The sequence below is a fragment of the Megalops cyprinoides genome, chromosome 6 (genome assembly GCF_013368585.1).
Source record: "Megalops cyprinoides isolate fMegCyp1 chromosome 6, fMegCyp1.pri, whole genome shotgun sequence".
NCBI classification, from domain to species: domain Eukaryota; kingdom Metazoa; phylum Chordata; class Actinopteri; order Elopiformes; family Megalopidae; genus Megalops; species Megalops cyprinoides.
Genome location: NC_050588.1, coordinates 38,971,833 through 38,995,000, shown reverse-complemented (window position 1 = coordinate 38,995,000; position 23,168 = coordinate 38,971,833). Strand labels below are relative to the sequence as shown.

Here is a 23,168-nt window from a genome sequence, read left to right as displayed (position 1 = left end):
CCTGAAAGATTCAGAAACGCGGACAGCGCACAGACCGGTCAGCGTGGGGGGTGCAGACAGCGCACAGACCGGTCAGCACGGGGGGGGGGGGACTCTCGGGGCTGTAACACTGACTCACCCTTCAGCACCACCTCCAGCTCGTCCCGCAGGATGTCGAACACACTGTACCGGGAGCTGGGGTCCGGGATGACCTGCCGGGCCAGCCAGCCCCCGCACGCGTACTGGTAGAAGTTCTGGCACGGGTCGGCGGCTGGGTCCATGTTCCGGAGCAGCCTGGAGGCTGGACAGCGAGCAGGGAGGAGGAGGTTTGGTTAGATGGGAGGTGAAGGCGGTGAACGGCATGATGGGATACGGTTGGATGGTTTGTCGTGTCGTCCTTACGTGCTGACACATGGCAGAGGGAAAGCAGGGACAACTGGAAGCCTCTGTGAGAATATCAGAGTTGCTCATGACACTCACCCGCAGTTACACACTCTGGGGTGACACACATATTGTTGACACTGCGGCGATGCAATGACCCTGAAAGGACAAGCCACAGAGAGACAACACACAGAAAATTCAACTCATCACTTGTCTGAACATTTGGGATGCATTTGGAACATTCAGATACAGACCTCTGAAAACAGTTGGTCACTTTTTCGCCCAAAGCACCGAGCTTACATGGCATGGTGGACAGCAGAATGGTACCTCTTTGCGCTGAGATCGAGGAAGCGCCCTCTAGTGGCCCCTATGAGGAGGACACTTCTTCTTCCACAGGTGCCGCTGTTCTAGGACTTTTGGTTGACGTTCTGACTCACAGGCTGTGTCAGACATGTCGCTGGTTTCTCACTGTCTGCCAGTGTTGCTGAGACAGCAGACGGGATTTAGCCACGGGGAGCACGCGGGGGTGACCCCCTTGGTTGGGCACGAGCCAGCAGTTGCCATTCTGCCTTCTTTTTGAAAGTACCTGTCCTACACCTATTCCTTCACTGTACCTCATTATAAAATGGTCTGTATAAAAACCTAAAGTATGGTTTTACAAACAAAAGTGTGCCTCAAAAATCGTGGGCCAAATTCTGCTTGATTCTATAATACGATTGCGTTCTGTTTGGCTACTACAGCTGTGCTTTACACGTTGGTGAAGTTGTCATAGGCAAACTCTGAAGACTGGGCAAAAGTACATTAAATACTGCTGCACAGCGCGGGGATATCAGGAGGTGCGAATAGGCTTTATTTCTAAAGTACGAGGATTCTCTATACTTGTTAAAGGACCATCTGCATCGCTGACGTCACGAAATAAGGTATTAGTTCAATTATATTTCCAGTGACTCCCGATATGTTTCCCGATAGATGCTTACAATTTTAGATGCCTTCCCATATTTCGTGTCAAAATTAGTATTAATGATTATATTTCATGAATATTCGCCCTGTTCTATTAGACCTATAGTCTGTTACTGAAGTTGTGTAACAATAAAAATCAAATATAGATGCGGTCTCTCTGTCTTTATGCATTAAATTTCAAGGATGGCACAAATAATTCAGCATATGCAGATATTTGCAAACACTTCTTGTAAGTCGCTCTGCATATGCGTCTGCCAAATTAATCAATTTAAAATTTCTGCATAATCAAACTTTACCTGTCATATTTTATTAAATATGATGTAGCCGTAGGTGGAGAAAGTCAATATTTTGGGTTTGTTTTCTCGCAGTTCAATCGGGCAATAAACTGCATGACTTACTGATATGATGAACTACATATTGAGGTATCCCAGGTAACCTCCAACGGCAATGTTAAAAAAAAAACCTGCTGAACTTGATTTCAATACCAATAAAATCAATGACTCCTCTTGTATCTGACTGGCACTGGGTGTGCAGGTGTCTCGGCGAGCGATTGTGTTCTGCAGAAGTGTTCATTTAAAAAACTGAACAAATTAATAGTAGCGCTTTAAGAATTAAATCAAAGTTCTCAAAGAAAGAATTATACTCACGCCCTTCGAACCACCAAGATGGCTTACGTATAGATTACATTATAGTCATTGAGTAGACACTGTTACCCAGAGTGACTTACATGGGTTAAAATTTTGACATGTTATCAACTCGAACAGCTGGATATTTACTGAGGTAATCCTGGGTTAAGTACCTTGCCCAAGGGTACAGCAGCAGTGCCTCAGCGGGGAATCGAACTAGCATATGTTCGGTTATGAACCCTGCTCCTTACCACTACGCTACACTGCCGCCAACTCATATATTACGTTCTTATATAAGGAATATACTCTACGGGAAATCGTATTTGATTGCCTTTTACCTATCCTCCCTCTGTATTTATGTCACTATGACATAATACATTCTTGATCAACAGTAGCCTATTGATCATTGCATGTTTTGATTATAATATAACCAAAAAGATGTAATTAAAAGCGTTGATATTACGTCAAAATGGATATTTGATAAGCACATTAACTCTCTGCGTCCTTCATCTGAAAATGTTTAAGCCAGGGTAAATAATTATCAAAATTATTTTTGATGATTTGATGTGTATCGCGCAAAAACGAACCATTCTTTTATGTATAACTATAATAAAGAGATTTCACCCTCAACCCCAATGCAAACTATTCCGCTAATGATCATTGCCACAATTTTGTTGGATCCCTGTGACGTGCAGATTTAATCTTCTCCTCTTAGAGGATACCGATGAGGAAATGACAGAAGTAAGTCTTATCTGATTATCAGATATTATCTCCATATCAGTGGAGGTGCTGTGGCCCCTGGGTCTTACCTTTCAAAGAGGAGGTGTACACCACCACGAGTCCGGCCAGCGCGCAGCTGACCAGCAACAGCAGCACGGAGAGTCCGATCTCCACCACGGTCCAGCGGCGCTTCCCCGGTGTGGTAGACTTATCCACAATGTCCATCTGACTTTCAGATTTGCCCATTCTCGGTGATTAACAAAGTTTTTTTCTGGATGTGTTGTAACAGTCTGAGTCTGTGTGTGCGCAACAGGCTGCGTGGTCTAGTATGTGACTGACAGCAAAAGAATAAGGTAAAGGTCTCTAGCATACAAGCTGTTCTTCACAGGATGTTTGTCTGTAAAAACTAAAGCGCAGAGTACAGAACCCGAATGGTTATCGACTTGTACTCGTCGCCCAGGGAGAGCAATCGACCTCACGGACAGCGGTGCGTGTGCTCGTCCGTGTCGTTATAACCGAGGCTTCCACCCGGCAGCGCATGCTGGTGTGACACCGAGCCCAGCGCCAGCCCCGCAGCCGCGAACCTGCTCTCCAGCTGACCGGATGTTTGCCGCCGCGCTCTCGTCCGTGGCGAGCAAACTGACGCTTTGCGGTGCAGTTAGCAGCTATTAGACACCCTGGGGGAAATGGAACTCTGTCAACCACTGGGCGCGGTCGCGGATGCTACAGGATGTACCTGAACACACGCAAGACGTGTATTTATGAGACTTGGCACCCTCGGAGACATTCTGGCGCATCGGATCACTCCGTTTTAGTTTAAACCGAAGAGTTACACCATCTCATCCAAGTACCATACATGGGCAGCGCCAGGGAGGGGCTTGGGGGTGCTGTAGCTACCCCTAGGATGGCATTGTAACTGTCGCGGAGCGGGTACTGCGTAAGTGCGCGTGTCGGGGGGAGTTGCAGTAGATTATTAAACTGTGGCGACCGGCACATTAATGGGAAACCCTAAATTTCAGAGCACCCTCGCTGAAAAGTCAAGCAACCCCATAGCACCAGCAAAAGAAAAATCTCTGGCGCCGCCCCTGAGTACCAATGCTGACAAGAACACATTACATTTTATTTCAATACACACTTTGCTGCTTTGTTTTGTTGTGACATCATTTCAAAGATTACTCTCCATGAAACATTGCAACCAAGAGCAACAAATGGGAGTAATTCATGCTGCAAAGATCACGACACAACTGCTGCTGTTAAGGAGAACATAAAACTCTGAACATAGAAGACGGACTGCAGCAGTCCCACGTGGGACGTGTGGAATGTTTTGTCTTTCCTGACCCCACAGTCAATCAAACATTACCCCATACCTCAGTTCTCTCCTGAGCGCTGTATTTGTGCCGTTATACAACGAGAGTGGCGCGCTGTGAAGAGATTTAAACCATGTGATTTCAAATGCTGTTTCCGAGATCCTGTGAGACTTGGTTTATTACCAGTGGTGTTTGCAGTTTGTGGAAACAACAATACTCAGGCAAAAGTGGAATTACCAGTCAGCTGGGGAAACAGAGGCAGCTCTGCATGATATTGGCACGTTGTTCTCTCCCAGCAGTTCTGCAATGACGCGTGCTTGCTTACTCACAGTTGTGAGTCCTCTGTTGATTGGCAGACACAGTGGCAGGTTGCAATTTCCTGCCACATACGTTCCCACACGCGCGAGAGCGGACAGAGGGTCAGTGTTTTCTGTTTGGCTGGCAGACACTGTGCCGGGAAGCCTGCCGCTGTTCTATTACACCGCCTGCTGCCACAGCAGGGAATGAACGATGTCCGAGAATGGATCAGCTGTCCATCAACCTGATGAATGTGCACGCATGGATATGGATATGGATATGGATATGGATATGGATATGCAACCCCTCGCAGCATATCTGGCAACCCCGTAATGACTGTGTGTCTGGCAACCGGAGGGAGAAGGGGCAGAATCACCTATCCATGCAGTACCCTCCTTCTGGCGGAACCACTGATTCTGTCTCCTAACAGGGGCTCCATTAGCGCTCTTTCACTCCCAGCCCATTCTAAAGGAGGATGGAAGCTGTCCAGAAATGTAACACTGAAGGATCCTGTTTGAAAGGGATCCACAGTGTGTGACAGCATCTGCAGGGACCTAAGACGGATAATGTTACTGTGCCATCTCCCCTACTGTGCCTCCTCATATTTAACTGCAATCACTTATCCATACAAGGACAGGGTATAACTTTATACACCAGAGTTAACACCTTCTGAGACTATCAGCCCATAAAAGCATTCATTTATAAGTTAGTAGTCCTAGTCTATAAATCAGTGAAACAGCTGTGATGTAATACTGTCCTCCTCCTGCAGAGGCCGTCTGACAGATCGTGTGATGGGCCAACAGTTCAGGCCTCACCCCCTCTTCCCTGCTGCCTGGCCGTGGCCACACTGACTGGCAGAGGGGACTGTGCATTTGGTGAACTCTTACTCTAATGGGTAGTAGTGGCTGGCTCTCCAGATCGTCAGTCTTTTTTGTTCGTTTGTTTGTTAGTTTCTCCATATTTGGAGACCAGCTGGCAGAGATTTGGGTTGTGTTAGAGATCAAGCAGCTTCTTCTGTACAAACAACTGTTCTTATTTTCCATATTCTGCTTCCACAATATTAAAGTAAAATAGTCAGGGAAAATGGATGTGAAGCAAGGAATATTAGTATATTTCTAGTTATGGTTGATATGATCACTGGTTGTGTACTAAACAGGTGTTAATATTATCTACTGTCACACTATGGTAAATGATAACAACATTCTTTCCTACCCTTTGTCTCTCTCCACAACGTATAGCTGTATTGTAAATGCTAACCCTACGTTTTGTTGAGATGTGGATTGTGGTGGTCTGGTGTGTGCAATGTCTGAATCATTACAGGGCCGTGTGTTATTCAATGCGATGCTGTAGTGTAATGAGGTGGAGATGAGTGCAAATCATCTAGCTGAGATAATGTCTGCTTTCTCTTTCAAATAGCTGTCCTCCTGTCCAGTAATGATGCCTCATTTTATTCTGCAAGAGTCCCTAACTGTGTGCCACTGCAGGAAAAACCGATGTAGCCATTAGAGATATATTACCAGTGCATTGTATATGCCAGTGTAAATTTGTGCTGCAACTAGTCTGTGGCTAACTGCTTCAATCTAAACGAATATAGGCTTTGAAAAACAAGCTCAGCAAGCTTTTTAATTAGGCTGTTACGGGAAATGTTTACACGTTGGAAACGTTTTCTATGAAAGAAAAGCACACTGTATTCTCAAACATAAGTGCATTTACCCTGAACAGTTCAAACTGTGTTTCCACTTAATATTTCCAACATGTTTTGCAGCCTGTTCCTAATATTTCCTTTTGTTGTTACATGTACTTGGCAGATGCCTAGTGCTGTTGAAGAGTTCAGGGATCTGTTATATCTCAACAAAAAATGTATATATCAACAAAAACAGCAAATCACTCACATGTACAAATCACACACTGTCAAAAGGTCACTAAATGCCTATATGCAAAAATAGTTTTGCCAGTCAAAGTACCGGTGTGAATATGACACCAAATTACAGCTAAGGACTGAGGCTACATTGCCTCACACAGACTAAAGGGCATTATTTCTAATGAAGGCCTGTCTTCTTTCATGCAGCCTCCCTCTGCGGTTCCTTATTGTAGTGTCAGCAGCATCGGATGACTTGCAATGACGTCAAAATCATCAAAAGATGAGAGAGAAAGTGCAAAATGGTGCACTTACTCTCAATTGATCAAAACTTAATTTGTTACAGTACATTTTTACAGCCGAACTTCCCCATAGCACTGGGCAGTGTATGTTTTTCAGAACAAATGAAAAAGTTAAAACCCATTGTTAATTGAGATAAAAAATGGAAAATTATTCCCTGACACCCCAGGCATTTTTCAGCCATATTAAGCTGTATTAATTCTGTATGTTTAAATGAAGATACTGTATCTCGGACAAAAGCGATTTGTGAGGATTCAGACCTCTAAGTATAGTGTTTTCTTCTGTATGACACCCTGAAAAGGACTGTATGAAAATGGCAATATACCTACAAACAACCCATTACATGGCAGGATGACGTACTTGCTGTCCCATTTATAGGTTCCTGTCTTAGGTCAACTCCTTCCTGTTACATGGTCTTTCCTTTTTATGCCATGTCAGACTCCTTGTTAGACTCCTTCCTGTTTGTTACACTCCTTCTTGGTTGGGTGTTTCCTCGTTGTTAGACTCCTTCCTGGATGACTGTTTCTTGTTAGAATTTCCTGTTTGTTAAGACTCTTTCCTGTTACAGTGCTTTCATCTTCTTAGACTCCTTTCTGTGTGTTTCAGGAAATTACCAGAAGGATGTAAGACACAGGGTCCAATACTCTACTGACCCTCTCTCCCTTGTGAAACACCACTTACACATCATTCATACTATGTCCTAATTCTCTCTTTCAAAGGATCTGCTGAAATCCAGAGGAGATGTCAGGTCATCAGTCATTACATCCAGCTGTGTAGATGGTTCCACGGTGAATTAAATGGTGACCATTGTGAGCCACCGTGGTGAAACACATCAATTATGTAATAATAAAAAGAATGGCAATGGAGAGGAACCGAGGCAGGGAGAATGGAGTGTGTGTGTGTGTGTGTGTGTGTGTGTCCGTGTGTTTGTACATGTGTGTGTGTTGGTGGGGACTCACTGAGCATTGCAGTGAGCACACTGAGCACATCAGACATTGCACTGTGTGTGTGTGCGCGTGCATAAAAAAAATCAGATGAATACCCACTGTGTACCTTGACTTGCTGCTCCCGTAATGAGACGGCACAAACATGCTCATACCCGGTTTGTCCCTGAACCACATTTCAGAGGCAGAGCGTTAGTTAGCATCTGATTTCAAAGGCAGAGCGTTAGTTAGCATCTGATTTCAGAGGCAGAGCATTAGTTAGCATCTGATTTCAGAGGCAGAGCGTTAGTTAGCATCTGATTTCAGAGGCAGAGCATTAGTTAGCATCTGATTTCAGAGGCAGAGCGTTAGTTAGCATCTGATTTCAGAGGCAGAGCGTTAGTTAGCATCTGCACACCACAGGTCAGAGACATAATGCTGTGCTTTATGGTTTATTTAAGGTCAGACAACAGGGAGAATGTGCAGTGAATGGGTTATTGATGGCCACAAATTGGGTTATGGCTGTAAAAACATTCACAAAATGTGAACGTTCCAGAGTTCCACTCTACTGGAACAGTCACTTCCTTTCCAGGAAGAGGATGAAAGGAGATACTGACAACCCACACTGAGAGGTTTGAGTTTTGGGAAGCAAACTCAAACCAAATGATGAATGTTGGAGATCTCCAGGACACTCTGGCTTCATCAGAATAGATGTCTCGGAGGCCTCCATTTCATGTCAGCTGCCCTCTTCTCACTCATCGCTGGTTATAATGAACGTTGTTATTGGTATCAAGAACACTATCATTTCACCTTCTTTAGACATGCAATCCATTTTATAATGAGAAAGACTGTCTGTCTTGAATATATTGCAAAGACAATTAAAATACATGAATGCAAAGCAGAAATATTTTGCAATATATAAAAATGGCAACACTTAATATATTTTCTAAAGCATTGCTATAAATATTTCTAAGCCATATCATCAGTTTATTATTTTTTATGAAACAAACTCAAGCCTATATAGGGGTATATAGTTACATTATTTTACATTATTGGCATTTAGCAGACACTCTTATCCAGAGCAACTTACATCGGTTAGAGGATGTCAGGACGCTCTCCACCACACACCGGTAAAATTAAGTCAGCACAGCAGCACTGAGGCCGGCTTGCTTCAGCTTCCTCATAAAATACAGGCGTTGGTGAGCCTTCTTAATGATGCTGGCTGTGTTTGTGGCCCATGTAAGGTCATTGGATATATGCAGACCCAAGTATTCAGCTGTGCTCACCAGCTTCACAGCTTCTCCTCCAATGAAGAGGGGAGGAGGGGTGTGAGCTCTCCTCCTAAAGTCCACCACCATCTCTTTTGTCTTCCCCGCATTGATGCACAGGTTGTTTGCATCACACCAGTCAACGAGTTCTTCTACCTCCCTTCTATACATAGACTCGTCGTTGTTGAAGATCAGACCAACAACAACCGTGTCATCCGCAAACATTACAATCTGATTGCCCGGGTACCTTGCAGAGCAATCATACGTGAGTAGCGTGTACAGGAGGGGGCTCAGGACACACCCTTGTGGGGAGCCGGTGTTGAGTACGATGGTGGAGGACGAGATGCCATGGATCTTCACGAACTGTGGTCTGCCTGTCAAGAAGTCCAATACCCAGTTACACATAGATGGTTTCAACCCCAACAGTAGCAGTTTGTTGGCTAGTGTCTGCGGGATGATGGTATTAAGCGCAGAACTAAAGTCCAGAAAGAGCAGCCTGACGTGTGAGTCCCAGCCCTCCAGGTGAGTGAGATATATATATAACTGCATGTTATAGTTTCACTAAATTTAAGTACAGGGTACTTCAAGAGATTATAGCGCTGATCATTTAATGAAAGCTCTTAAAAATACCTGTTGGGGCCGCCACTGAATTTCGATCGCTGTAACGTTATTCTAGTCTGTAATATCCGTGGCCCAACAGCCAGAAAAAACCGAGCTATAAATTCTATGTCTATGGTTGTATTTGTGCATTATGGGTAAACAGACCTACTAGCCAATCAGAAGCGGCAAATACATCCTACAATAATGGAGGTAAAAACAAGTTATGAATCCCTGTTATTCTGCGAAACTAAAGTATTTTTATAATTAAAGGCAAGCGAGTAACAGAAACAATTTAAAAAGATAAATTAAGTACATTCTAAGGCTCTTTTAAGGCGAGGAACCAATTAGCGTTAGCAACAGTGAGATCAGCAATACAAACAAGAAGTTACTATGGACACGCTAGATCCGTTTATGCGAAGTTTAACGTTAGTTACAGTTGCTGTACCTGGCTGGATAGCATTGCTCTACAAGTTTGATCAAACGTCGCGTTTACTCTAACGTTAATTTAACTTCACTTTACGTTAACATAACATTAGTTTGGCTACCTAACAGGCAGCGTCTCTACCGTAGCATTAGCAACGACGATTATTAACCATTACCAATTAAACGCCGATCACGCCTGAGGTTAGCTGAAGTTACTTTGAAAGCTGTCAACTAGTTAGATCGCTGAAGCTAAGTGTAGCTTAGTGGAGTCAGTCAGCTACGTTGTAGGTATCTTAACAACGATCCAGTTTGAATCACTTGCCTTAACTCTGCCTTGTATACCCTGCTAACAAAAGCTGAGGAAATGTCCTCGTTTGAGAGGTTAGATGCTCTGCGGGAGCGGAATAAAGATTTGCTGAAGCAGCTGAGGGATAAGACGGAGAGGATGCACAGTCTCACAGCGGGGTCCTTTCCGCCTTCCACGCGTGCATCCGGGCGTAGTGGAGCTGCGGTGTCCCCGGTAACGGTAGCGCAGGAACCCGGGGCAGACACCGGCGGTGACGGAACCACAGCTGCGACGTTCAGCAGCGACGAACCGGGAGAGAGAGTGTCCGAGTCATTGGTGACTGTGCCCGGGGTGGAGCTGGGCCCGGCCCGGGCTGCACTGGGCAGGCCTAGAGCTCAGCTCAACGCGGAGAGAGACCAGGGTAAGTCACCGCCATATATAGACCCTTTTTATGGAACCCCCCTCTTATTAATCTTATTAAATGTTTTGTTTCGACTGTTCTTTATGTCATTTTACGCTACATTTGCTTTGCAAATCCACATAATCGTACACACCTTACAGTTTGTGCATGTGGTGCGTTTACAGAGCCAGATGTTTACCAAAACGATTTAGGGTAAGTACTTTGCCTGAGAGTACAGCAGCAGTGGTACACCGGGAATTTAGCAAGCTGTGGAGTTATGTGCCCTGATCCTTATCACTATACCAAACTGCTGTAGTCAATATGCCCTTTGTGAAATACCTCTCTTTGATCAAGTCTGAGAGATTTATTGAGTTTCCCAGTCTTTAGCTAATAAGCCAGAAGCACACTGTCACTGTGTCCCTGCAGAGGAAGCAGCGGCCTCTGACGCAGACAGCGCCTGCAGTTCCGCACCTCCACCGCAGAGCACGTGCCGTGGCTCACAGCCTGCAGGGGGCGCTGCATACAGCGGGCTTCTGCAGGACCATGGAAACAGGCGCACTGCACAGGCCCAAAGGGCAGGCCCCCAGGGGCCCAGACCCATCCTGCTCAACCAGGACAGGGAGCAGGTAAGTGGGGGAAGATGGGAGGAAGCAGGGGAGAGAGAGGGAGAGGGAGAAGGAGAGGGGAGGGGGTGAGAGAGAGAGAAAGAGAGACAGAGAGGCAAGGAGCAGGTCAGGGCCATGAGCAGATAGATGTTACTGTAGGTCTGATGTTTCTTTTTGACTTTTCAGATGCATGCTCTGTTACGATAAATATTACTTAGGACTGATTGAATAGTTTTCATTTGAAAAATGTCTGGGCTCAACTTGCTGCTAAAGCTTTGCCATCAAAAATAATGTGTAAACTCATGGGGATACGCAGCTCATGCATGCACATTTTTGGCTGGCTGCGTCACCAAACAGTGACCAGTAGGGTGCACTGTTGTCCTTCAGAAAAGCTGCAGTCCGTGCCCTGGTTTGGATGCTTTCTAACGCTCAGTCTTTGAAAGCATTTTAAAGTGTTTATGTCGCAAAACAGTCAGCCTACAGGACACGCTGTATTGTGCTGAGTGTTGTCACATGGAGTCCACTTTTCGTAATTTCTCATACCTTCTTTTTTGAAAATGACCAAAGCCACTGCCTGCCACGTACGGATGTCCTGGTGGTTTACTGTTGACCCAAACTAGGCCACTTTAGCTATCTGTAAATCTCCTCTTCACTGTGTTTCCTTCACTGGTGGAGCATTTTATCTTTACATTTCGGTTTAGTTTGAAACAGTTTCTGTTTACGTGGGGTTTTTTGTCTTTCCTATTTACGCACTGAGGACCTTCACCAGAAGACGGTGGGTCTTCACCAGCATCTTCGGGGAAATTGTCAGGTCTTCTGCAGCTCTCTGTCTTCTTCCCTTTATGTGAAATGACGTTGTTCCATTGCAGAGATGACATCTGCACCTTGAATTCCGATGGTATGGACAGCTCTGGTAGCATGAAGAGAAGACTGCAGCAGTGGTTCTGTAGTAATCACTTGTGTTCACAGCCACAGGATACTGGTTTCGTCACGCACACCTTTTGAATTGCAGTTCAGTGCAAGAGCTCTGAAACAGGACAAGGCGTGAAGTCACACCTTGATGGAAATTCAGAATCAGCAAACAACCCCTATTGTCAACAAGTCACAAGAGGTTTACTTGGAATTTCAACTAGGAACTTTTTACCTAGAAATACAGAAAATCGGGGTGTTTTTTTTAATGAACTCTGCCTCAACAAAAAAGTAGATCAGACTATGAAACAGTACATTGTGGCATGTATTTGTAGCTCTAATTTGGAATGTATTTTTACTCTCTGGGGACATTTTAATCTCATTCAGGCAGGGGTTTTTAAAGGCCTATTGAAAAGCTAAAGCCTTTGCATGTCTAACTTGGAATAATGAAGCAGTGGATGAAAGTGAAAAAAGACACTTTGACTTAAGAAACCTCTAACCGTTTTGAGACAGGGAAAGCACCAGGCTGCTCGAAACCATGAGAGTACTTTCATCTGAAAGCTAAACGGAGTGTAACTGAAATGTGAAATCTAAAAAAAAAAGTACATGTATATGTGTGTCTGTATATACATACACATCTCCTGATTGCTCCTGGGTTCTGTGCGTTGGCAGAGAGAAGCAGGACGGGTGAAATTCCAGGACCAGTTTGCGGATCGTCAGCACCTGCGCCCCCTGCTGGGATATGACTGGATTGCAGGTACGGCAGCTGCTTAGTCACATGGAGTCAGGACCTTTAACCTGGAGTTTCAGTCTGAACCCAGAACGTGAATTCTGGCCACTTCCGTCACATTTAATGCCAAAGTAGAAGCACAATAAGGAAGGTTGCTGTAATGACAAGGTATGTGAGCTGGAACAGACTCTTATTGAACCCAATAAATGCATAGCTCACTGTCTGTACACTCAATGAAATTCAGAGTTATATATTTCTGTATGCACTTATTTACTTGTGTTCAATCTGTCAGTAATATTTTTTGTGGCAGCAACATACTTTATTTCAAGCCTCATTGAGGAAACTGCATGGCAAATGGCCTAGCAAATTGAATACACCACAGTTGTCCTTGGCTGTATAAATTGAGAATGGCAGAATACATGAATCAAAAGATGAGAAATTGTATTGATGTTGTTCCTAATAAGAGTATTATGTACAGTTTAGAAGGGCATACAGTTAGTCACTACATAGCAAGACTTTTAGATACACAAGCAGGCAGGTGTTGTTAGTTGTTTCCACCATCTGCTGTTCCTCTCTCTAAAAAGAACACGTTTATAAAATGCAAAAGTGTCATTTGAAACAGTACTGTAATGATATAGCAACCTAGGGAGCCAAGCTGTAGAAGTGGAAGACCTCTGGCACATAAACACTACGCGTCACTGTAATTAAGCCATTTAATTTAATTCATATTTCTCCAGTGAATCAGCATGTCTCATCATGCTTGTTTTTGCTTCTTTACAAAACCTTTGGTGTGTGCAAGTTCCTCCTACAAATCTGCCAGTCAGCTTATTCACTACAGCCTGAAAAAGGTGGCCATTCAGTGCTTTCCAGTCGTGCTCAGGAATACAGAGAATCTGACATTGCATAGTCCAGTAACAGTCTCCTGTCCTGGCACAGGGGCATGAACAAGGCCACACGCAGTGCTTAAAGCCCTCAGTCAGCCGCACTCTGGACTGTTCTGTGAGCCGGAAATGACAATGCTAAGTGTAAGTGGGCTATACAGCTGTGAAGGAAGAGCAGAACTGCCTTTAGCTTCCTTGTTCCTGAATGCTGGGTAGTTTTGAATGCTGGGAAAGACATTTATGACAGCGCTCACGAGGTCATCTCCAGTAAACTTTTCCCGTTGCTAAATAAAGGTTTTTTCCACCTGTTAGTCATTTACTGAGGTCTTTACCTTTTATTGTGCAGTCAGGGGTGAGGTGTCCTCGGGCAGGAATTCCAGCTGAATTCCCACACTGAAACTGTCTTTCCCGTCCAATGCCGTGGTGTTTCCCGGGCGGCTTTGAATCGTGTGTCTCGTGTGTCTCGTGTGTCTCGTGTGCCTCCTGTGACTCGTGTAACCCGCGTGTGACACATGACTCGTGTCTGACTCTCCCCAGGCCTGCTCGATGCGGAGAACTCCCTGACCGAGCGCTCCGAGCAGTTTTTCACTGAGCTGCGCAACTTCCGCCAGGTCAACCAGGAGGAGTGTGTCCACAGCCAGCGCGAAGGGTCAGAGCCAAAAAAAAACCCCCACCGCCCCCTGCCCCACACACAGACACACCCCCCAGAACCTTCCTCTCAAACCGTTACACGCTACTGTCCCTAAAGCCAATGTACCTGTGGAGAGGCTGGCTGACACCTCTCTCAAAAATGTAACAGAAAGAGCAAGCGTTCAAATAGCCAATAGTTGTTTTATTTTTTTTTTTTAATAAACAACAAAAAAGGGACAACCAGCCTGAGCTCACAACCAGGTGGAGCCAATCAAGCAGGTGCTGGTTCACAAGGTACAAAGACAGACCATTACGATTAAACAATTAACAGATAACCTGTTCAGTTGATATTGGTTGACATGAGCTGAAATTTGAAAAGGTGTAAATGATCAAGAAAAGGATCCTGTTAAAATTTTAACAAATTGGCAAGCAATTAACAGTTTTTTTTTTTTTTTTTTGGGGGGGGGGGGGGGGGGGGGGGGGAAGGTGAAGGCTAATCAGAGTACCCTGTCATTTTGAGTGGCTGAATTTCATTTCTGTGTTATAGTCAAACGCTTTTAAAAGCGGTTTCTGTCAGAATTATCTGACGGAATTATCTAGTAAAGTTTTAGGGCAAGCAGAATGTTCTGTTGCAGGTGGAAAGAGCTGTAATTTTACATTTGAAAAATAGCTGTAGTATTAGCTTATGACCTGTGTGGATGTGCTGCCATATTTCTGTTTTTGTAAACAGAGTCACAGAAGATGATATTTCACCCTCTGAGCTGCTCGCCGAAGAAAGGAACCCAGAACTCCCTCCGGACACACACCAGTGTATGAGCCGTGTGTGTGTGTGTGTGTGTGTACGTGTGTGTGCGTGCGTGTGTGTGCACGCGCCTGTGTGTGTGCGCGCGCCTGTGTGTTTGTACGTGTGTGTGCGTGTGCGTGTGCGTGTGCGTGTGCATGTGCGCCTGTGTGTTTGTACGTGTGTGTGTTGGTCAGGACTCACTGAGCTCATATGTCTGTGTATTTTTGTGCACCTTTGGCTGCTGAACGCTAATGCTACGCTGACATAAACTGTGTGTGCCTCTCATTCTCCCATAGGCACATTCTGCTACCGAATCAACAGCCGCCTGTTCCCTGTCCCTCTGGATCCTCAGAACGCCTGCCCGGTGTGCAGGATTCCCAAATCTCAGCACCCACACACTGCATCAGAGCCAGCTTACATCAGGTAGCACAGCAGCGGAGTCTCAGAGCTGGCGTCACACTGTCTGGCTTTAACACAGAATGTGTGTTACTGAGGCGTTCCCTCTCTCTCAGGGTGAGCATCCCCCGCTCCACACTCCTGCCGGCGTACCGGTACAGAGCGCACCGCCGGCGCAGCTTTGACCCCTCCGACAGTCTGGGCCTGCCCTCGGTGAGTGCGCCCGGGCGAGGGCAGGGGGCGGAGCCTGAGACCGCCGTGTCCAGGCCCGCCGTGGGAGACATGCACCGTGGTCACGCCTCACACACTGTGTTTGTACCTGCAGGTGGGGGTGTGGCTGTGTTTGTACCTGCAGGTGGGGGTGTGGCTGTGTACGTACCTGCAGGTGGGGGTGTGGCTGTGTTTGTACCTGCAGGTGGGGGTGTGGCTGTGTTTGTACCTGCAGGTGGGGGTGTGGCTGTGTACCTGCAGGTGGGGGTGTGGCTGTGTTTGTACCTGCAGGTGGGGGTGTGGCTGTGTTTGTACTGCAGGTGGGGGTGTGGCTGTGTTTGTACCTGCAGGTGGGGGTGTGGCTGTGTACCTGCAGGTGGGGGTGTGGCTGTGTTTGTACTGCAGGTGGGGGTGTGGCTGTGTACGTACCTGCAGGTGGGGGTGTGGCTGTGTACGTACCTGCAGGTAGTGATGCCTGAGCAGCACTGGATATCCGTGCCAGGTGACTTCATTTCACGCGGATTTGGAGTGTAAAACTGGCTCTGTTCTCTGAAACGCCGAGCACACGCCAAGGCAGTGACTCTGTGGCTCTATGTGTTTGCAGCACTGTCTGTCGGGCTGGTCCGGCAGACCCCCGGCCGCAGCCTCGCAGGTCGGCAGCCTGGATCTGCGCAGCTGCGTGAGCGCTGTCCACTCCGCAGCCGTCCCGTCTGCGCAGCCCAACGAGGTGAGATTACAGTACAGTACTGTCATTCAACAGAGCCGCTTACAACAGCTCCAGTTTCTTCCACTTATACAGCTGGATCTTTCCTGAGACAATTCGGGGTTAAGTACCTTGCCCAGGGGTACAGCAGCAGCGCCCTAGCAGGGAGTTGAACCAGCAACCTTTTACAAGCCCGGCTCCTTACCACTGTGCTACACTGCGGTCCCAGCAGATGCAGGGGTGTCAGCCGCACGGTTTAGCTTTGGGTGGAAATGACACCGTTTTCCCTCAGACAGTGGATGAAATCATGGCTGAGTCACTGCTTGGCCACAAAAGGGGGTCAGTCAGGGGACAGCAAAAAGATCAAATAACCCCAGTCTTATCTTTTAATCTGTATCATTAACCTTAATGTCATTTTAACATGTGTCTAATCTCAGTATTACCACTTAACATTAAAGAACAGCAGATCTTAATAGTAGCACTTACCATGTTTATACCACATCTTAATGTCATCTTAATGTTTAAATTAATACCTGACCTTCATGTTGTCATTTTTGCCAGCATCTGACCATGTTTTTTTTTTCTAGTTTAACTGTTCTCTAGACGCAGTGAATGTTCTGTTTTACAGCGAAGGTGCCGTTTCAGGGCCAGTGCAGGGAGCTGGAGGTGTAGTGCATGTTCAGCTGTGTTTCGCTGCACGGCTCGGTGCCCTGTAACCTTTGCTTTGGTGCTGTGACATTTTTAACCGTTTCCCTGTGCTTAGCAGCACTGACACACTTTCTTGTTTGTGCTTTGGTCGCAGCTTGGTTCCAGCGTGAAAATATTTTCTTGTATCGAAGGACATAAAGCTAAACAGAATTACACTGCTTCCACGCACTCCTTAAGTTTAATGTTGTGAATTCATGAATATTTTTTTCCCTTGTAACTATATTATTAATTAATTAATTAATTAATTAATGTCCTGTGCAATAAATAAATAAGATAAAATACTGTTTTTTAAAACATCCAAACAGTTAAAAGCTATGGCATTAATAAGTGCTGGCTCCAGTTTTTCTTGTGCAGAACTAAGTCAGTGGTCCTCAGCTTATTTTCAGCCCAAAAAAAACTGCATCACTTTAACTGAGTGACATGTGTTGTGTTTAGATTCATTTCACTGTTGACTTGATGAAAGTATAGGGTTACAAATATATGTGAGCCACAGTGAATCTGTATGTGTGTGTGTGAGAGAGAGAGACTTTGTACAGATCGTGCATCAGTTTCTGTCATAATGGAATATGTGTATTTGCTGGTATTTGTTTTTTAGTGAGGTGTGAATGTGTTTCAGTGAGGTTCGTGTGTGTGTGTGTGTGTACGTGTGCGTGCAGCTGGCTGAAGGTGTGCCTCTGTGTTTCAGGACCTCTCTACCTCCAGAGGGAGGGTGGGCCAGCGGTCTGAGGAGCTGATGGGCGTGTCTCGTTTAACCCGCTCCCGTCTCCAGGGTGACCGGACAGAACCGCCCAGCACCACCGACTGGGTTTACTGAGAGAGCAAAAAACCCGTGAAGCGGCATCCAACTGAGATTCACCCAGCCACACACTGCAAACCACAACATCTGCGAGGACTCGCTAATAATGCTACTGAAACCTTGCATGCGGGGTAGTTATTGGAACATTAGCTGAATTATGGGACACCTCATGAAAGAAGTACTCTAGATATATCGCAGGTTTCAAATCTGGACTGTCGCACTCAAGATTATGTCAGATGTGTGCTGTGCGTCTGCACTCACTGTGAGTTTGACTCAGTCTGTGCTTGACTCACTGTGAGTTTGTTCAGAGACCGTCGCTGGCTCTTGTTAGCTTTTGATGCTGTGTTAGGACTGGACCAGTCTCTCTGCTGCCTGATGCTGCCGGTGCTTCAGACACTCTGAGGTAGCTGTGCGATGCCTGTGTGGGTGGCTCACTCACAGCTTTCGATGGCTTAACCTTTTCGTGCAGACTTTATCTCACTTTAACGTGTGGCTCTCAGCAGAGGAGGCAGATGTCAAAGACCTGCTGCCTGCAAGCAGGATAGTGCAGGGCAGTGCGGTGCCCAGTCAGCTGTCTTACCTGGCTCTCTGTGCTGAGGCGTTGCCTTCTGATGTCAGCTGTGCCCTTTCAGTGTCTTTCCTCTCACAATATTCCTCCCGGGCGATTTCTTATCATTGTAACTGTTAAATCTCTCTCCATCTTCTGACACTGACTGTAAACACACCTCACTTCCCAGCACTCGTAATCTTATCACTCCTTTAATTAGCGCTCAATGAAGTGACGTAACTCTCACCGATCACTGACAGTCGCTGATGCAAGTTCATGCTGCTTGAATGCAGCATCGCTCTGTCACCAGACGGACACTTTTTGATTCAGCTCATGTAGCTTGGAAAAGTTTTTTAGGCCTTGTATTAATGTTAGCATGATGTTAGCATGTTGCTCATGTGGATGACTGTGGCACTGTGTTTTATAAGTGTGTTTTTAGCACTGTTTTCAGTTTGATTCCTGACGGATGTCGTTCTGACTGTTCTCTCTGTTGAAACTGAGCAGAGTACTTTCAGTGATGGAGTCGCTGGCCGAGAATCCGCTTATCCAGTTAAATTCCACATGTCAGCAAGAGTGTTCTGCCAAATTAAAAACAAAGGTTTCAGCTTCACTTGAACTTTAGAGTGCCTTACTGGCAAAGCAGGAGAACTCTTCAGTAGAAAGAATATGACGTCTGACCACAGCCAGATTCCAGACTGATTAGCAAATACTTGCCTGTCTGGTCATGTACTGATGAACATACCTGCTACATGGGTATTTAGGTGTTGCTTTGGGTTTGCTAAATGCAAGTTAAAATCTTAAAGTCTTTCGGTGTGTGGGAGACTGAAAATATGGGGGAAGTTTCATATTCTTGTTACCTTGTGAAACACAAAGCAAACAAAAAGCAGATTACCTTTTTAGCCACCTAGCGCTTCATTACTTCATTCACATCAGTAATTAACATCCTTCATTACATCTGACTGTAAGCTGGGGTTATTTGTTTCGATTGCTTTCTGTGTTTTGTTCTGAACTGTCCGCTGAAAATGGGCCATCTTCCACTTTGGCCGCACCAGAACCAGCTGTGCACTGAATAAACAAATTTATCTCACTTTTTTCTGGAAAAATGAAACGCTGGGAGGTTTTCTCCTTTTCTTTACATGTATCACCTTGTTTGGGAACTTGGTGCCCTGCTGCAGTGATGTCCCCTTCGCTGGAGTCTTTTTTTATAGACTGAGAGTCGGAGCACTGTGGTTGAGTTCTTTTCATCCCCAGATTGTAATGGGTTCATGCTGAAATCCATGACCTTGACATGCACTCCGCAACGGTATAATGTGAAGCCTTTGCCAGTGATATTGTTGATGATCATTGCTTATGTAGCAGGGCTGAGGGTAATGGCTTCTCTGTGTTGTGCGTAAAGCCGGTAATGTTGTGGTAGCAGACAGCAGAGTGCCCTCGGTGGTCACGGCGCTCTCTGAGACTTCGGTTAGCTAGCGTCGTTGCCTGTGGAGCTGAGGGGCTATTACCTTTAGCTCAACGGGTAATGGCACTGGCCATAAGAGTCAGGTCATGCGGGGAGAGCAGGGGTTCGAGTCTCGCATGCAGAGTTCATGAACTCTTCAGCCCGGCTGCTAAATATCAGAAATGTAAGTTCTGGACCGAAGGGTTTTTCAGTTGTGAATCCCACTGTTTGAGTCTTCCTGCAAGATCTTACATTATCTCCCATGGCCTCTATTAACGGGGTATTATGTAGTTCAAGGACCAGTTTGGTTCTAAATGGGGAGAAATAACAGCAACTTTATGTTATTTCTTTATGCCCCTCCCTTTCAGACACATTACAAGTAGAGTGTGTGTCCTAAAATTCTGGTGATTGAAGAATATGTGCCCATATCTGGTTAGCAGAGCCAGGTGTGTTGTGCTAGCGTCCCTCCCTCAGACCAGCACATTCTGATGCACCTGCTTTGGAAGGTTCAGCTTCTTTCGCTTCTCGCATTCAATTTCCATTCTGTTACCGTCTGTTCTGTTTCACGGCGGAGAGACGAGGTATGAGCAGCTTGATTGGTTTCGGTTGTCTTTGAAGCTTTTCTTCGGCTGCCTTCGAGAGATAACGTGGACAGTAACTCTCAGAATCACGTAATTTCCATGTAATATAATTGCACTTTGTGACTGAGGCAATCGGCTCACTGAAGCAGATTATACTGCCAAAAAAATGTGTACCACCATGGCCTGATGGAAGAATGCAGTTAAAATTGTGCTGTGGACCAGCACAGCTAATGCTAAATGTGTATACCTGTATTAAATAATAGTGCAAATGGTGTGCCATTTTTGTTAACTATTGAATGCCATTAAAGCATCCAGAGTTTATCTGCAAAATATTCTAGCAAGTAATGCACCTATTCCCACCACCTTGCCCCCCCCCCCCCCCCCCCCCCCCCCCCCCCCCCCACCCCCCCAGTGGCAGTGGAACCTTTGAAGTGTGATCTTCAAGATGCTGCATGTTCTTCAAAGGATTTCTTGGAGGCTTGGAAGTGTAGCAGTGCCACCCGCTGTAAGGAGTGCAAAAAACCTTCTACCTAAAATGCAACCAGTATGAACCTGTTTGCCAGTCCGTCTCCTTTGGAAATTGGTTAGTACTGAAATGCCTCTGATTTGTTCAGGTTTCATTCCCAATATTCATATTCTGAAAGGAAATAGAAGGCATTCAGTCACTGTGGGTGTATGTGAAAGTACTCTTACACTTAACCTTAGACTTTCCCTTCAGTATGCTGTGCAATGTTGCCTAAACAAATCTGCCTGTCAGACACATCAGTATCTGCTTCTTCTGCCTCTCTTTATTCCCTGATTGATGCATATACCTGCAGACATAGTATACCTGCCATCCTTTATGTTCCCACCATAAAAAAAATTGCTAACCTGCGCAACCACTGAAAGTGCATTCAAACCAGGGTTATTAGCAAAACTTCTGGAGCACTTTTTGACATCAGTTCCAGACAGTCGTCATATCCATTAAAAACGTTAGACTGAGAACTTGGATTCAAAAAACGCTGAGCACATTCAGTGAGATGAAACCCACCAGGTTTTTTTTCTATGGGGCAAATGAACATTTAAACTGATTTTTTTCTTGTAGAAAAGAACAATCTTAAATTACTTGTGAGCATAATCATAGTGTTGAGAATAGGGATATGGCACACGTGGTGTCACTTTTTTTAAGAATACTTCCTCCTTATCTGTGTTTGTATTGAGATTCAGCGGAGATGTGAGTCTTAAGTTGCAAGTTTCATTAAAAAAGTCCAAATAAATTTAATGAAGATGTATGGTGGGTTTTCAAACAGAAACAGGAGACCCTCCATACAAATGCTGACTGTTGAATTTAGTGTGGGGATGATATAGAAGTGTGCGAAAGTAAGGACGGTAAAAAAGTAATAAAAACCGGTAAACACAACACTGCCGCTTGCTTTGTTTATATATGTGTGTAATACAATTATTTAACTCTGCAAACATAAAATATAATTTCTTGATTTGTTGGTGATGTGTTAAAAAATTCCACATTCGCAATGTTGCTAAAAACATTTGTTTGTCATTCAAATGAAGAATGATTGAATGATTCTTCAAAAGATGTGATGATTATGTCATTCCCGGCGCATATTCTGCTTGTCGCAGAAACCCACGTCCTCTTCTTGTAACGCTATGAGTAGATGCGCAGTTAACGCATCGGGAGGATCGTCTGTGGCTCATCACTGTCTTCGTCAGTGGCAACTCCCACGCGTTAAACTCTTAACTTCCCTCCGTGCATGGACGCGTTTCTTGCAGTTCACCCTGGCTGCACCGCATTTTCACCATGGAATGCCGCCGCTGCGCCTCGCGCTGCTTCACGCTCCTCAGCCTCCTCGGTCTGGTGAGTAAAGCGGGCTCGAGACTTCGCAAAGCGCGTGCCTGTCGGCGCAGTTTGGGCGCGCGCGTGCGGAGCGTTTGGCGCGGGTGTTGCAGTTTGGGGGTACTGTGAATCCGCTGTAGCAGGGTTGTTCCACCGTTTAAACGTTGTTGCACTTGGTTTACTTTTGATCAGTACGTGGTGGTTATACCTCTGTGAGGCAGAGGTTTCTGTTTCAAAGAAGGAGTTGATTTTTAAAATGATTAATTGCTACTTGTAATAATTCATTGCCATTTTACTCTTAATTTATGACAGATATTTATCTAAAACAGTCCAGTCATGCACTAGACAGTCCAAGTTTGCTAGCCAAAGTCATCTCTTCTTTAGCAAGTAAATGCAATTTCACCTGCTTGGTGGGACAGAGGAAAAAGTCTACCTGAGTTGCGCAGTGCCAGGTGTCTACAGCAAGGCATGAACCAGAAAGAACTGTCAGCTCAACAGGTGACAGGTTTCACGGTGTGCTGGATTGTTCTGTTATCATTTGTATTTTTATTGTCAAATGACAAAAAATCTCTGTGCCGACACACACACACACACACACACACACACACACACACACACACACACACTCACGCTCCCACATGCATCTGAAACACTGTAATGTGTGTTGTGTCATTCTTCATTCAGAGCAAACAAGAAGAAGACACTTCACCTACATAGTTTCCTTTAACCCTGTTTATTGCTGTGAAAATGAAGGAGGTCCAGCTGAGATCAGCCTGCAGTGCGGCTCCCGTTCGTACACACCGTGTACTTCCCCACGAGAACTGCAGCACTTGTGATGATCTAAACGAATAACGAAACTCAGGTCAAACCAGGAGCAGTGGTTACCAGTAAGCCGTACACATAAATAACAGACCGAAGAGCTGCCCTGTCTTTAGTGGAAGTGCCTGTTAATCTACTTCCTGTCAACGGGTTGCTCGGAATGAGCACGCTCCTGTGTCATGTGGGTACATTATCGCTCCAGCCCGGTCCAGGGACTGCACTGAAACGCGGCAGGGCTTTTTGCGCGCCTGTCTCTCCTCTCTCTGCCTGTC

At 45.5% G+C, this 23,168-nt stretch overlaps 2 protein-coding genes across 2 annotated transcripts in view; one reads left to right on the top strand and one right to left on the bottom strand.

The window, feature by feature from the left end:
* The window catches only part of mmel1 (membrane metallo-endopeptidase-like 1), a 14,115-nt gene extending 10,957 nt beyond the window's left edge, over positions 1-3,158 (bottom strand). Inside the window, exons 1-3 of the mRNA XM_036531630.1 lie at positions 2,756-3,158; positions 460-519; positions 119-280 (exon numbers count right to left, since the gene is read on the bottom strand). Coding sequence (XP_036387523.1) covers positions 119-280; positions 460-519; positions 2,756-2,912 — 379 coding nt within the window. The 5' untranslated portion in view covers positions 2,913-3,158. The remainder of the gene's footprint in view (positions 1-118; positions 281-459; positions 520-2,755) is intronic.
* A 6,533-nt stretch (positions 3,159-9,691) lies between these two features.
* On the top strand, positions 9,692-17,916 carry LOC118779480 (migration and invasion inhibitory protein). Its single transcript, XM_036531613.1, has 9 exons — positions 9,692-10,349; positions 10,755-10,954; positions 12,515-12,599; positions 13,991-14,102; positions 14,814-14,893; positions 15,164-15,290; positions 15,380-15,476; positions 16,078-16,200; positions 17,570-17,916. The coding sequence occupies exons 1-9, from the start codon at positions 10,007-10,009 to the stop codon at positions 17,696-17,698; spliced, it is 1,296 nt and encodes a 431-aa protein (XP_036387506.1). The 5' UTR covers positions 9,692-10,006; the 3' UTR covers positions 17,699-17,916.
* The last annotated feature ends 5,252 nt before the right edge of the window (positions 17,917-23,168 follow it).

Bases quoted from the DNA above. Each gene is read 5' to 3' on its own strand.
- LOC118779480 (XM_036531613.1), top strand. From the start codon at position 10,007: ATGTCCTCGTTTGAGAGGTTAGATGCTCTGCGGGAGCGGAATAAAGAT. The intron at 10,350-10,754 runs GTAAGTCACCGC...GTGTCCCTGCAG, and splicing joins CAACGCGGAGAGAGACCAGG to AGGAAGCAGCGGCCTCTGAC. The intron at 14,103-14,813 runs GTCAGAGCCAAA...TTTTGTAAACAG, and splicing joins GTCCACAGCCAGCGCGAAGG to AGTCACAGAAGATGATATTT.